General features: G+C 42.9%; 1 protein-coding gene across 1 annotated transcript in view; it reads right to left on the reverse strand.

The window, feature by feature from the left end:
• Positions 1–13,726, reverse strand: part of LOC137345995 (complement C4-A-like) — a 120,641-nt gene that overhangs the window by 74,594 nt on the left and 32,321 nt on the right. The window contains exons 10-15 of the mRNA XM_068009291.1: positions 11,688–11,803; positions 9,962–10,105; positions 7,630–7,827; positions 7,158–7,352; positions 4,826–4,978; positions 3,460–3,586 (exon numbers count right to left, since the gene is read on the reverse strand). Coding sequence (XP_067865392.1) covers positions 3,460–3,586; positions 4,826–4,978; positions 7,158–7,352; positions 7,630–7,827; positions 9,962–10,105; positions 11,688–11,803 — 933 coding nt within the window. The remainder of the gene's footprint in view (positions 1–3,459; positions 3,587–4,825; positions 4,979–7,157; positions 7,353–7,629; positions 7,828–9,961; positions 10,106–11,687; positions 11,804–13,726) is intronic.

The following is a 13,726-nucleotide window of genomic DNA, read 5'->3' on the forward strand; positions in this document are numbered from 1 at the left end:
CTTTTGCCATTTGTCTTAAATCTGTGCCCATTGGTTTCCGTGCAAGTTACCACAGTTTGTCGCTATCTGCTCGATCAAAGACTAGATGAATTTGAACAACCCTATCAATTCTCCTCTTAACCTTCTCTTCGCTAAACAGAACAATCCCACCTTCTCTCGTCTCTCTACAAAACTGTAGTCCATAAACTCTTGTACCATTCTCATAGATCTCATCTGCAACCTCTGCAATGCCTTGGCCTCCAGAATTGGACACTATACACCAGCTGAGACATAACCACTGATTCAGAAACATTTGGGATAACTTTAAAGTTTAAAGTGTGTCGACTTCAACGCCAGGAGCATCCGGAATAAGGTGGGTGAGCTTGCAGCATGGGTTGGTACCTGGGATCTCGATGTAGTGGCCATTTCGGAGACATGGGTAGAGCAGGGGCAGGAATGGATGTTGCAGGTTCCGGGATTTAGATGTTTCAGTAAGAACAGAGAAGATGGTAAAAGAGGGGGGGGGGGGGGGGGGGGGTGGCATTGTTAATCAAGGAGAGTATTACAGCGACAGAAAGGACGTTTGAGGCCTCGTCTACTGAGGTAGTATGGGCCGAGGTTAGAAACAGGAGAGGTGAGGTCGCCCTGTTGGGAGTCTTTTATAGACCTCCAAATAGTTCCAGAGATGTAGAGGAAAGGATAGCGAAGATGATTCTCGACAGGGGCGAGAGTAACAGGGTAGTTGTTATGGGGGACTTTAACTTTCCAAATATTGACTGGAAATACTATAGTTCGAGTACTTTAGATGGGTCAGTTTTTGTCCAGTGTGTGCAGGAGGGTTTTCTGACACAGTATGTAGACAGGCCAACCAGGGGCGATGCCACATTGGATTTGGTACTGGGTAATGAACCCGGCCAGGTGTTAGATTTAGATGTAGGTGAGCACTTTGGTGATAGTGATCACAATTCGGTTAGGTTTACCTTAGCGATGGGCAGGGACAGGTATATACCGCAGGGCAAGAATTATAGCTGGGGGAAAGGAAATTATGATGCGATTAGGCAAGTTTTAGGATGCGTAGGATGGGGAAGGAAACTGCAGGGGATGGGAACAATCGAAATGTGGAGCTTATTCAAAGAGCAGCTACTGCGTGTCCTTGATAAGTATGTACCTGTGAGGCAGGGAGGAAGTTGTCGAGCGAGGGAGCCGTGGTTTACTAAAGAAGTTGAAGCGCTTGTCAAGAGGAAGAAGAAGGCTTATGTTAGGATGAGACGTGAAGGCTCAGTTAGGGCGCTTGAGAGTTACAAGCTAGCCAGGAAGGATCTAAAGGGAGAGCTAAGAAGAGCAAGGAGAGGACACGAGAAGTCATTGGCGGATAGGATCAAGGAAAACCCTAAGGCTTTTTATAGGTATATCAGGAATAAAAGAATGACTAGAGTTAGATTAGGGCTAATCAAGGATAGTAGTGGGAAGTTGTGTGTGGAATCAGAGGAGATAGGGGAAGTGTTAAATGAATATTTTGCGTCAGTATTTACAGTAGAGAAAGAAAATGTTGTCGAGGAGAGTACTGAGATTCAGACTACTAGGCTAGATGGGATTGAGGTTCACAAGGAGGAGGTGTTATCAATTTTGGAAAGTGTGAAAATAGATAAGTCCCCTGGGCCAGATGGGATTTATCCTAGGATTCTCTGGGAAGCTAGGGAGGAGATTGCAGAGCCTTTGTCCTTGATCTTTATGTCGTCATTGTCGACAGGAATAGTGCCGGAAGACTGGAGGATAGCAAATGTTGTCCCCTTGTTCAAGAAGGGGAGTAGAGACAGCCCTGGTAATTATAGACCTGTGAGCCTTACTTCGGTTGTGGGTAAAATGTTGGAAAAGGTTCTAAGAGACAGGATGTATAATCATCTTGAAAAGAATAAGTTCATTAGCGATAGTCAGCACGGTTTTGTGACGGGTAGGTCATGCCTCACAAACCTTATTGAGTTTTTCGAGAAGGTGACCAAACAGGTGGATGAGGGTAAAGCAGTGGATGTGGTGTATATGGATTTCAGTAAGGCGTTTGATAAGGTTCCCCATGGTAGGCTATTGCAGAAAATACGGAAGTATGGGGTTGAAGGTGATTTAGAGCTTTGGATCAGAAATTGGCTAGCTGAAAGAAGACAGAGGGTGGTGGTTGATGGCAAATGTTCATCCTGGAGTTTAGTTACTAGTGGTGTACTGCAAGGATCTGTTTTGGGGCCACTGCTGTTTGTCATTTTTATAAATGACCTGGAAGAGGGTGTAGAAGGGTGGGTTAGTAAATTTGTGGATGACACTAAGGTCGATGGAGTTGTGGATAGTGCCAAAGGATGTTGTAGGGTACAGAGGGACATAGATAGGCTGCAGAGCTGGGCTGAGAGATGGCAAATGGAGTTTAATGTGGAAAAGTGAGAGGTGATTCACTTTGGAAGGAGTAACAGGAATGCAGAGTACTGGGCTAATGGGAAGATTCTTGGTAGTGTAGATGAACAGAGAGATCTTGGTGTCCAGGTGCATAAATCCCTGAAGGTTGCTACCCAGGTTAATAGGGCTGTTAAGAAGGCATATGGTGTGTTAGCTTTTATTAGTAGGGTGATCGAGTTTCGGAGCCACGAGGTCATGCTGCAGCTGTACAAAACTCTGGTGAGACCGCACCTGGAGTATTGCGTGCAGTTCTGGCCACCGCATTATAGGAAGGATGTGGAAGCTATAGAAAGGGTGCAGAGGAGATTTACTAGGATGTTGCCTGGTATGGAGGGAAGGTCTTACGAGGAAAGGCTGAGGGACTTGAGGTTGTTTTCATTGGAGAGAAGGAGGAGGAGAGGTGACTTAATAGAGACATATAAGATAATCAGAGGGTTAGATAGGGTGGATAGTGAGAGTCTTTTTCCTCGGATGGTGATGGCAGACACGAGGGGACATAGCTTTAAGTTGAGGGGTGATAGATATAGGACAGATGTCAGAGGTAGTTTCTTTACTCAGAGAGTAGTAGGGGCGTGGAACGTCCTGCCTGCAACAGTAGTAGACTCGCCAACTTTAAGGGCATTTAAGTGGTCATTGGATAGACATATGGATGAAAATGGAATAGTGTAGGTCAGATGGTTTCACAGGTCGGCGCAACATCGAGGGCCGAAGGGCCTGTACTGCGCTGTAATGTTCCAAAGATTTGGCGTTTTTACTCTATGCCTCTAATAGTGAAGCCAGGATCTATAAATTTTGCTAACAGCCTGATCAAGTTGTCCTGCCACCTTCGATTATGTATTCAAGTGAATCCCTAGATCTTCAATGACAATTACTAAGCAATATGTAAATAGGCTTTCTTTAATCATACTGGCACCAATTTGTAACAATTAATTGTTCAAAGACTGCTGTGGATTTCTATACTGCTCTCTAATTCCTTATTTTCACAAGTTATTTTAATTGCATCCATTTCCGAATCTCTGCTATTTTACATGCTTGGCTTACCATCCCGAATTACTGAGGTGTCGACATTTGAAATAAATGTCAGTCCAGCATCCATGAATACACCAACACTATCAGCACCACCTCCAAAAGTGCACCCAAGATCGTAGGAATTCATCTCTTCAAAGACCTAATCACAGTAGGAAAAGTACACATTTGCGTAAAAATTAACGAATAAGGACTAGTTTCCTAATGAGACGCATACACAAATTTGATTTCAGAGACTGAGGCACAACTCCACTTTCCAGGGACATTTCTCCAACGTCCATGCATATCACACGCTGGGACAATTCCCATGCTTCACTGTTGCCTTGTGGTGTGAAAATTGTGTTTACTTATTCGCAGAAAATTACATTTTCGGATGCAATAAATGAGCAACTTGAAACGTGACATGTGGTAAGTGCAGCATGCTTGGTAGGAGAAAGGGTGACATTGGATCTACCGCTCCCAAAACTCTCCACCACTCGGTTTTTCCTCGCTTCATGTCTGCGCCTGTTGCGGATTAATTGATGGGCTTTGACTGCTATGATAAGTTCACAAATTCATTACACTTGTATCATGTGACTACCAGGATGACTTAAATAACACCTGTAATGTAGTAAAACATCTCAAGGCATTTAACAAGAGAGCTAACAGAATGGACTTAACTAAAGACTGGTCCAGTGTACCATACGTGATGTTTTAAGTCCAGCAATTAGATTTTGTCATTTGGATTTTATGCACTATAGTTTTAGGTATTCAAAAGTCTTTTCACTAAATCAATTTTAGAATTTATAACACTTGTACTTTTAATGAAAGTGGAACGCGATCTGGACGGACTTTGGTCTTGTTACCTCGAGCACCTCCTGTCCTCTCCGTTAGTTAATTTCAATAAGGAAAATTGCTTGAATAAAGTAGCTGTTTTCTTTTCCCATGGCCTGCCAATGGAGACAATCAGGACTTCTGAAGCTGGCCCAGCGCCGATGATGGGTGTGGCATCTGTATGGATGGCCAACGGAGGGTGAATCATCTGCGATGCCTCCCATAATCTAATGGCTTTGAAACGCTTAGTTTCTGGGTTTGGATGTGAAAGATGATCGTTTCGACCCAATACTGCAATATTACTTTCTCAGTCCAGCCGTACCCTGTAATAGGCGTCAGCTCTGAGAGAGATGCACAGCCGTGGTGGTGCTGGGTGAGATGAGGGGGGTAGCGGGTGGGGGTGGCACTGTGATACGACACAGCTCAGCAACAGAACAATTTTCATGTTAGCCCATTATAGGATATTTTACCTTGTCAGGGTCAGGGCTGCGGTTGCTATCCTTGAACTACACCGCTTTCTGAAACAAAACCTTGAAACCTGCCAAAGCCTGGCCTGTAAATCACTTACTTTGTTGGGCGTAAGTTTATTCTTGTTGTTTAGAATATAGATTGCTGAGTCCACCACGGCCAGAGACAGACTTCCACTGTCTTCAGTTTCAACAGACAGGGTAGCCATCCTTCCTGGGCGATAATACTCCTTGGGCATATTTTTTATTGTAATCTGAGAAAAACAACAACATCGAGCAGAATATCAAGTCGTGAAATGCTCAGTTTTTTTGGAATATGCTGTGATCGCTAATTGACTGGCGATGCTCAACTTGTCAACATGACAATTTAAATATGAAACGAATGTCTCCTTCCAAAGTAAGAAAAGGTACGATAAGAAGCAACAGCAGGATTTAAGGATAGAAAAGGGTAAAATTTTCCGAGCAGCTGTGACCATGAAATGGGCGACTTGTCAGAACACCTCAGTGTACAATCTTGGCTTTTCCAGGTACACAAGCGATACGTCTGCCGGGTGAGAGACCCTTCTGGAATCGGGATACCTTTGCCTTTGCCTTCAGCTGCAGATATCACACTTGATCCTATTTTGAAAAAGGCTATCCAATTAAACAGGTCTATGAAGACCGCCCCCTCCAACTCTTATGCAGAGATCGCCACTTCGTAGGATGAAATCGTGGCTTTCTGTCAGGTTTCTTCAGTTAGTCTGGAAGTAGCGCAAAGGAAGAAAGCAAAAGTACCTGTTACTGTAAGGGCCAATTTAGGATGAGTTTAACCATATGACCTTGAGTATTTCCCTTTATACAAATGATTGAGCTGAGTGCTACATCACTGATTATAATGATCGCGAGAGTGCGAGGCACTTTTGGTCTACACTGTTCCTGTGCTCCCCTGGGGCAAATGGTCGTCCTTTCCACGTTTTATGTGGTCTGATCCCGCCTGTTTTGTGACCACGCCCATGTCCAGTTTCACTCTTATGACTCATCCCTGCTGCAAGTATTAAAACCGGCTTGGGCGGCTGCTGGTTGGGAAAGTCTCATTGGAAAAGAAGTCGGCAACGTTCACCTGATGTGCCATCTAATGTTGGCAAAGGACGGACGATGCCTTGGAAATAACGTAGAAAGGGGCGTTTCAAGGTTTCCACTGAAACATGGCGACAAATCGCGAGAACCGCCATGGAAATGCCAGTAACTTCAAGGAGAAAGCTCTTTGGAAACCGAAAAAAAAAAGGTAAGCGGATGTGATACACTATCAATTTCACCTTAACAGATAGATGTTTACCATTAAAAAAATGCTTCGAGATTTGGATGTATTCCCAACAGTACTGACACATAAACGTGGCTAATAAACTACGCCCTGAAATTCCACACAGTTGCTTCTGGTCTTAGGCAAAAGCTACCCAAAGAAACGGCGCAAAGGGTATCACTGATTCCTGACGGAGTTACAAGAGAACCATCCAATAATTTTAGGGCTGATTTTCCTGCTTTCTGTTGCTGTTGCTGCCTGGGTCCGTTGGTGCACAAACCACGATTCCGATGAAAACAAGCGTCTTACAGGAGCAGTGGAAAGGCCAGAAGAAATATGTTGCCAAATTTCATCAGTGTGGATACAATTGGTGACAGCGATGCACGTTGAAAAGGCGGCAAACTTTAGTTCCCACATTCTCCACCAGTCAAATAGTTAGATAAAATATTTACCTATCCGTTTGGTTCATCCTCAATCTAAGAAGTCTTTTTTTTTGTCAGTTTGCACTTAGCCCATTTCTTCCTCAACATTCTTTCATTGGATGTGGGCGTCACTGGCAAGGCCAGCATTTGTTGCCCATCCCTAACTGCCCTTGACAAACTGGGTGGTTTGCTCAACCATTTTAGAGGGCAGTTAAGGGTCAACCACATTGCTGTTGGTCTGGAGTCACAGGCAGGCATGACCAGATAAGAGCAGATTTTCTTCCCTAAAGGAGATGGGTTTTTACAACAACCGATGATAGCTCCATTACTGAGATTAGTTTTCATTTCCAGGTTTTCTTTTTTAGTAATTAATTGAACTTACATTCCACCGGCTGCCATGGCGGGATTTGAACCCTGTCCCTAGGGCATTAGCCTGGGCCTCTGGATAATTAGCTCACTGACATTACCACTGCACCACCATTCTCCTGCGCAAATAGAAACTTTCCTGTCGCTTAACGCTGTTTAGGAATATTAGTATGTTGAAGTAACATCGCAAAACTTGCTGGAATTTCTTTTTTAGATTTTTTTTCGCAAGATTAGTCCCGGAAGTCACTTTTAACTAAACTAATTGTTTATCGAAAGCATTGGTGTAAAATTGTTTATTTCCCCCAGTTTGGTTGTTCCAACTCTGCATATGACAGGACAAGGTCACATTATCTATAATAGCCATACCTTTCCTTCACAAACATCCTTAACATCAACCCACGCTGAATTTGCCACCATTTCTGTTTTGCCCCCGATATTTGTGTAATAGTAAATGACGAGACGGATCGCCGGAACCATAGCGATGTTCAGCGAGAGATGAATTTTCATGAATTCCGTTTTCAAAAGTCTATTAATTTCTAGCACTTTGCCTTTGCTTATGATCTGTGGGAACATCAACTCCAATGTCAGAATCTGCATGAACAACAATCCCACAAAATATGCACAGTGCACTTGGTACATGTGTCTGTTTGCGTGGGTGTCTGCCTATGTGTTTATATGTGTGCCCATTCTATTTGTGCGTGTATGAATGAGTGCGTGCACATGTGGATGCCCCAAATCTAGAAAAGGCAAGTTCATTCTTCTATTATTAATCGTTTTAGAGTTTATATTTGTATGTAAATTAACCTCCAGTGCTATCATGATAAAGTAAAGTACTAACCATATAGTAATAGTATTTGATATCCCCACTTCCAGCGGGAGTGATAGCTGTAAGGTCTGCAGAAAATGAGCTATCTGGATCGAGTACGTGGTGTGGTACATTAACATGGAGGTAGCTCTTGCTCTTGGACTGGTAAATACGCACAGTTTTCTTTGCTTTGCTGATTTCTCTTCCAGTAGTCCCATCTCCAGCCGTCACCTAACAGAGAAAGGGATACACAGGTTAATTGAAGCTTTACTCAAGTGATTATATTTGACCTTTCCACTTGCATGGTTTATCGATCAGATAGATAGGCATCGCCTTCTGAATAAATTGGTTGAATAACTTTTCATTGATTCGGTTAAAGATCAACGTATTGAACGTATTGAAAAAATGCGATAATATACAGTGCTTAACATTTTTCTACCACATTCTTCTTTCCGGATTTTAACCGTCCACTATCGGTTTTCGACTGAGCATGATACTTCCTTTATTTAAGTAGTGTGCAGCGTGATGTGTTATGTGTTATGAAGGCATTAAGAATCCCTACTATCAGGAATGCATATAGAGAGCTCTGCTTTCATCGAAAACATTATATACATTTCTCCGGAAGCTCAAGGTACCACATGCGCATCTTTAAAATGTAGGCCCCAAGCGGGTTGAATTATGCCATAGCCTATCAGAAGCTCACGCACCACGAAACCATCTGCAGGATGTGGGCTCCAAATCTTTTGCTTGAATGCACAGGGAAAAATGAGTTTACTGGCATGATACCTGAGTTACACTGCATTGGCCTACGCCCAAAAGTGGTTGTACAAGGCTAGCCTAGAATGTGCTAAATCAGCAGCATTAATAATCCAATAATTATGGTGCACTCTATCGATTAATGACGGTAAGAACCATAGAACCATAGAAAAGTTACGGCACAGAAAGAGGCCACTCAGCCCATAGTGTCTGCTCTGGCTGAAAAAAAAATCATTCTTATCCCACCTTCCAGCACCGAGTCCGTAGCCTTGCAGGTCATAACACTTCAGCTGCAGGTCCACGCATCTCTTAAATGAGTTGAGGGTTTCTGCCGCCCCCCCCCCCCCCCCCCCCCCCCCATCACCGATCTGGGCAGTGCATTCCACCGCCCTCTGGGTAAAAAAACGTTTTTCCTCATGTCCCCTCTAATCCTTCTACCCATCACCTTAAATCTGTGCTCCCTGGTATTTGACCAGTCTGCTAGGGGAAACAGGTCATTCCTGTCTATCTAGGCCCCCGATAATTTTGTGCACACCAATTAAGTCATCCCTCAGCCTCCCCTGTCCTAAGGAAAACAGCACTCGGCTAGCCAATCTTTCCTCATAGCTGCAACTTTCAAGCCCTGGCAACATTCTTGTAAATCTCCTCTGTACTCTCTCCAGAGCAATTACGTCCTTTCTGTAATGTGGTGACCAGAGCTGTACAGAATACTCCAACTGTGGACTAACCAGCGTTTTAAACAGTTCCAGCATTACATCCCTGCTTTTGCATTCTATACTTCGGCCAATAAAGGAAAGCATTCCATATGCCTTCTACACCACTTTACCTACCTGTCCTGCCACCTTCGGATAACAGGTAATCCTGAAAATTAGAGTGTGCAGCAGACAGTGTTTTTTTTATCCCATTCTGTGGATATATGCACCGTTAGCATGGCCAACAGTTATTGCCTATCTCTTTACCTTTGAGAAAGTGGCAAGCAGTCTCCAACTGCTGAACTGCGTTGAAGGTACCCCCACAATCCTATTAGGTAGGAAAATATGCCCAATTTTTTTTAAAATGCTGTACGCTAAAATTAAGAATCTGCAAACATTTTGCATCCCGCCCACACTTGGAAACAATTAGATGGCTGAATTGGGGAAACAAGAGCAATAGAATGCAAGAGCAGTATTCCCGCATGCAATAACGTGACTTTATTAAATATATGCCATTTAACTGTAGACTATTTGCTATAATTGTAGTTTTCGTGTCACAGACCGATTTTGATGTTTCCTCTATTCTAAGTTTTACACGATTTCCTATTTCTGATTTTCCTTCCTCGGGTATTTTGTCCAAAGGTTGATCCTACAGTGACTTGCACTAATCTGCCTGTCACCAAAACACGTATGGTTCAATTTGCATGGCATGTATAATAATTCACATTGTAACTTTCTGATCAAGAACCACGTGCTCTACTTATTCAATACTTTATTTGGATACGTCCATCTGAAAGCTTAATTGATTTAGGGTTTTAGTCACATTAAATCTTCGTGCCGCACACTAACACGGCTACACAAATGAATGAAAACTTTGCGGACATAAAGATCAAAACATTCAAGCTATGTCTTCTTACCTTAATTTCCAAAACATCTGCAGCCTCAGGAGATGGCAATGATAACACAACTTGGCCGTTTTCCTGTGTATGTTGTAGTTTTTCCCCTTCTAACTTAACAGGAACACCCGAGGCAGGAGATCCATCAGGGTAAGTTACCTGGACCTGCAAAGTAAAATAGTAGCTGAGATAAACGTCATTCAGTTGGTCTGCGGTGACTCAGGACTTTGCCCTCACCACACGGAGAGCCAGCCCAATTTCCCTACCTGAAAATAGTGCTGGATATTTATATGGTTATGCATTTTGTCATCTGCTTTACGCCTCAGAGACATGGACAACAAATAAAGAGACTATTGATAAGCTGAATGCATTCGAGTTGTGGACATATCGGAGGATGTTCCGCATATCCTCCACAGACAGAAAGGCAAACGAGGAAGTGCTGGAAATGGCTGGCGAATAGAGGAAATTAGTGCATGACATCAAAGAGAGAAAGATACAATACGATCACACCATTAGAGCAGAATGTAGAGAGAGGCAATTATTGGAAGGACGAATAGACGGAAAACGTAGTAGAGGGAAGCAGAGAAGAAAATGGATGACAAATGGACCGGATGCAGGTTGACCTATGCAGAATGTATAAGGACAGCAATAGTCAGAGGTGGAGATCCATGGCAGTCAACCTTCTGGGAAGAAAATGACACCACTGAATGAACGAACGATTTATAGAGTGATGTCTGGCTTTTCTGAACGGCAGTTTCAGGAGCTACATTTGAGTAGCCCCCTGTTTGCAACTCTACCTATTTCCGGAAACATGTAAAAACTTTGAAGGTCAGTGTAGCGAATTTAACTGGAAACTGGTGTAAATCCTTAGATTCGAGCTGTCGCAATATGCTGCCAAATATTATATATTCAACTCTTTGGTATCTGATGCAGAGAAGGCAATGGTTTTGGACGATTGCCTATCTTGGATGATTTGATTCCTTCCTTGGGTCACGTTGGTCATATTCCCACCAATAAAACTCCATGAAATAACCGCCAGCTACACACTTAAGTACCAGAAGATTATTTCCATTTAGGTCGGATAGTGCCTTCTTTCTCAATGAACGGTTAAAACGCGTTGGCCTTTGCTCTCTAATATCATTTAAAAAGGTGTTGTCTTTTCCTGTTGAAGGCTCCTCTTGGTCTTATCTTATTATGCAGACCTATAGACATGCACACTTGGAAGGTTCTTCTGTTCTTTTGATTTCCTGCCTTAACCTCAAAGGAAGGTAGATGGGAATCCAGGATAAATATTATTTTCACTGATCGTCTGCCGAATTTAACATGAGAGCTCGAGAACCCCTGCGGAAATTCCACCCCCAATGCTAAACTGCTTTATAGTGGCAGAAGCCTGTTTCTAATTTAGCACCAATTAACACTGAATTGACAAACTATTTAGGGACATTATACGGTCGGTGGGTGGCAAATGGAAATGTCACGCCAGGCGAGGTCGGAATCCTCTTCTGAAATGGAAGCTAAAATGTGTATTAAGTATAGTGCTGATAAAATTCAAACTGAAGTGACCCATCCTTTACTTGCCCACAAACGCGCGTCCCACGTTGACTATAACGCCTCGAAATTTGACAATGTTTAGTTTCTTCCTGTTAATATCGGTCACCTTACTGCCCACAAAATGGACAAGTTGATGAAGAGTTACACGTTACTGAATGGATTGCATACCGTTTGAACAGGCTGTAACGATACATACCAATACACTAAAGGGAACTCGTGGTACGAAGTAGCCACTTGTCTTTGATAAATCGATCACATATGGCGAGGAAACAAACTTGATGTTTCTGAGCTCTACTTCCTCCATTTCTCCACCTGTAGGAAAATGGAAGGATGAATTTATTATATCTTATGAATGTATTTTGTTCTGTTTAATTTCTTATTTTGTTTTGTTTTCATTGATAAAATAACACGCCCGGTAACTTTTGATGGGAATATATAATTAATGCAGTGTTAATAATTCATATAAATAACGTGACAACTTCATAAGTCTCTCTCTCTCTTTCCCTCTATCTATCTATCTATCTATCTATCTATCTATCTATCTATCTATCTATCTATCTATCTATCTAATCTATCTATCTAATCTATCTGTCTATCTATATGTCTATCTATATAAAATATGGGCATGTTCTTTCTTCAGTTTATGGTTTGTAGCCAGAACACCCCACACTATTTTATTACGTTCTTTGTTCTCTAAATTTTCTACGATTTCGTTACTTCTTCCTGAGAAGGTAACATATTACATTTTTCCTCGTAGTTGCGCTCTAGAACTCCACTCAGATTAGTCATATACAAGGCTGGACACAATATGAATGGAATATTGGAGCAAAGGGTTCGACACAGGATAAAGAGGCTGTTTGATTGACACCCAGTACACCACCTTAAACATTCACTCCCTCCACTACTGATGTACAGTTGCAGCAGTGTGTACCATCTACAAGATGCACTGCAGCAACTCACCCAGGCTCATTCAACAGCACCTTCCAAACCTGCGATCTCTACCACCGAGAAGGACAAGGGCAGCAGATGCATGAGAACATCACCATTTACAAATTCTCCTTCAAGTCACACACTATCCTGACTTGGAACTATATCGCTGTTCCTTCACTGTTGCTGGGTCAAAATCCTGGAACTCCCATTGTAACAGCACTGTGGGTGTAGCTACACCACATGGACTGCAGTGGTCCGAGCACTTTATATGAAAATGTGCTCGTCGATCTTCTTCTCACTATTTAGTGGCCTATTGTTTACACCTAACAGCATAACTCTATTGCTCATTAATTCGAACCGAATGGATTCTGTCTTTGGACTCTCGAGCACATCATCCCTTTCTGGTGCTGCAACAGTGTTTTGAGCAGTGTTGACAACCCCTCCTTTACTTCCTTCCCTATCTTTCCTGAATGTATTGCAGCCAGAAATGTTAATTGCACATTTCTCCTCTTGTTTGAGCCAGGTCTTAGCGCCATTCATTATCATCCCACGTGGCTACTTGTGCCCATAGCTCACCAGACCTATTTACCACACTCAGCCCATTTATGCACATGCACTCCAAACCCATCTCAATTGACCTTGGATTTTCTCTCTGTCTGATACCGACCATTTCTTATCTACTCTTTATCCTAATACTGTTTGACTCGCCCAGTCCTCTGTGCGCCTTGTATCTCCTAATTAATGCTTTATCGTGGTCCATCACCTCTTACCACATTAGCTTTAATCCTTCCCACACCTACCATCGAGACCATTAGTCCCAGTTGTGGTCCAAACCATCCATCCTCTACTGGTCCATCCTGCCCCAGAACTGGCCACAATACCACATGAGTCTGAAATCCTCCCCCCAGTACAACTTCTTTGGCTACACTTCAACCTGTCACATCTTAGTGCTCCTATAGCCAGTAACACGCAGTAGTGACAGTAATCTAGAGATTATTCCCGTTGAGGTCCTACTCTTTAATTTCCTCCCTAACTCATGAATCTGTCTGTAGGAGGACAACCCTTTCCCTACTTGATTCTTTGATAGACAACCAACTCTAATTGTTCCCCTTCACACCCCGCCCCCACCCCACAAATGTTCTGCGCCTGTTCAGTCATTGTACACTAGCACACCATGCCACAGTCACTTCAGCGGTTGCAAGAATGTCTATCGCTCTGACTATCGGATCCTCTATAACCATTGAATTTCTACATGTTTCATCTTCCTTCAGAATTAGCTGAAAGATATAGTGATGGGAGTGTCAG

The sequence above is a fragment of the Heterodontus francisci genome, chromosome 29 (genome assembly GCF_036365525.1).
Source record: "Heterodontus francisci isolate sHetFra1 chromosome 29, sHetFra1.hap1, whole genome shotgun sequence".
In the NCBI taxonomy this organism is placed as follows: Eukaryota; Metazoa; Chordata; class Chondrichthyes; order Heterodontiformes; family Heterodontidae; genus Heterodontus; species Heterodontus francisci.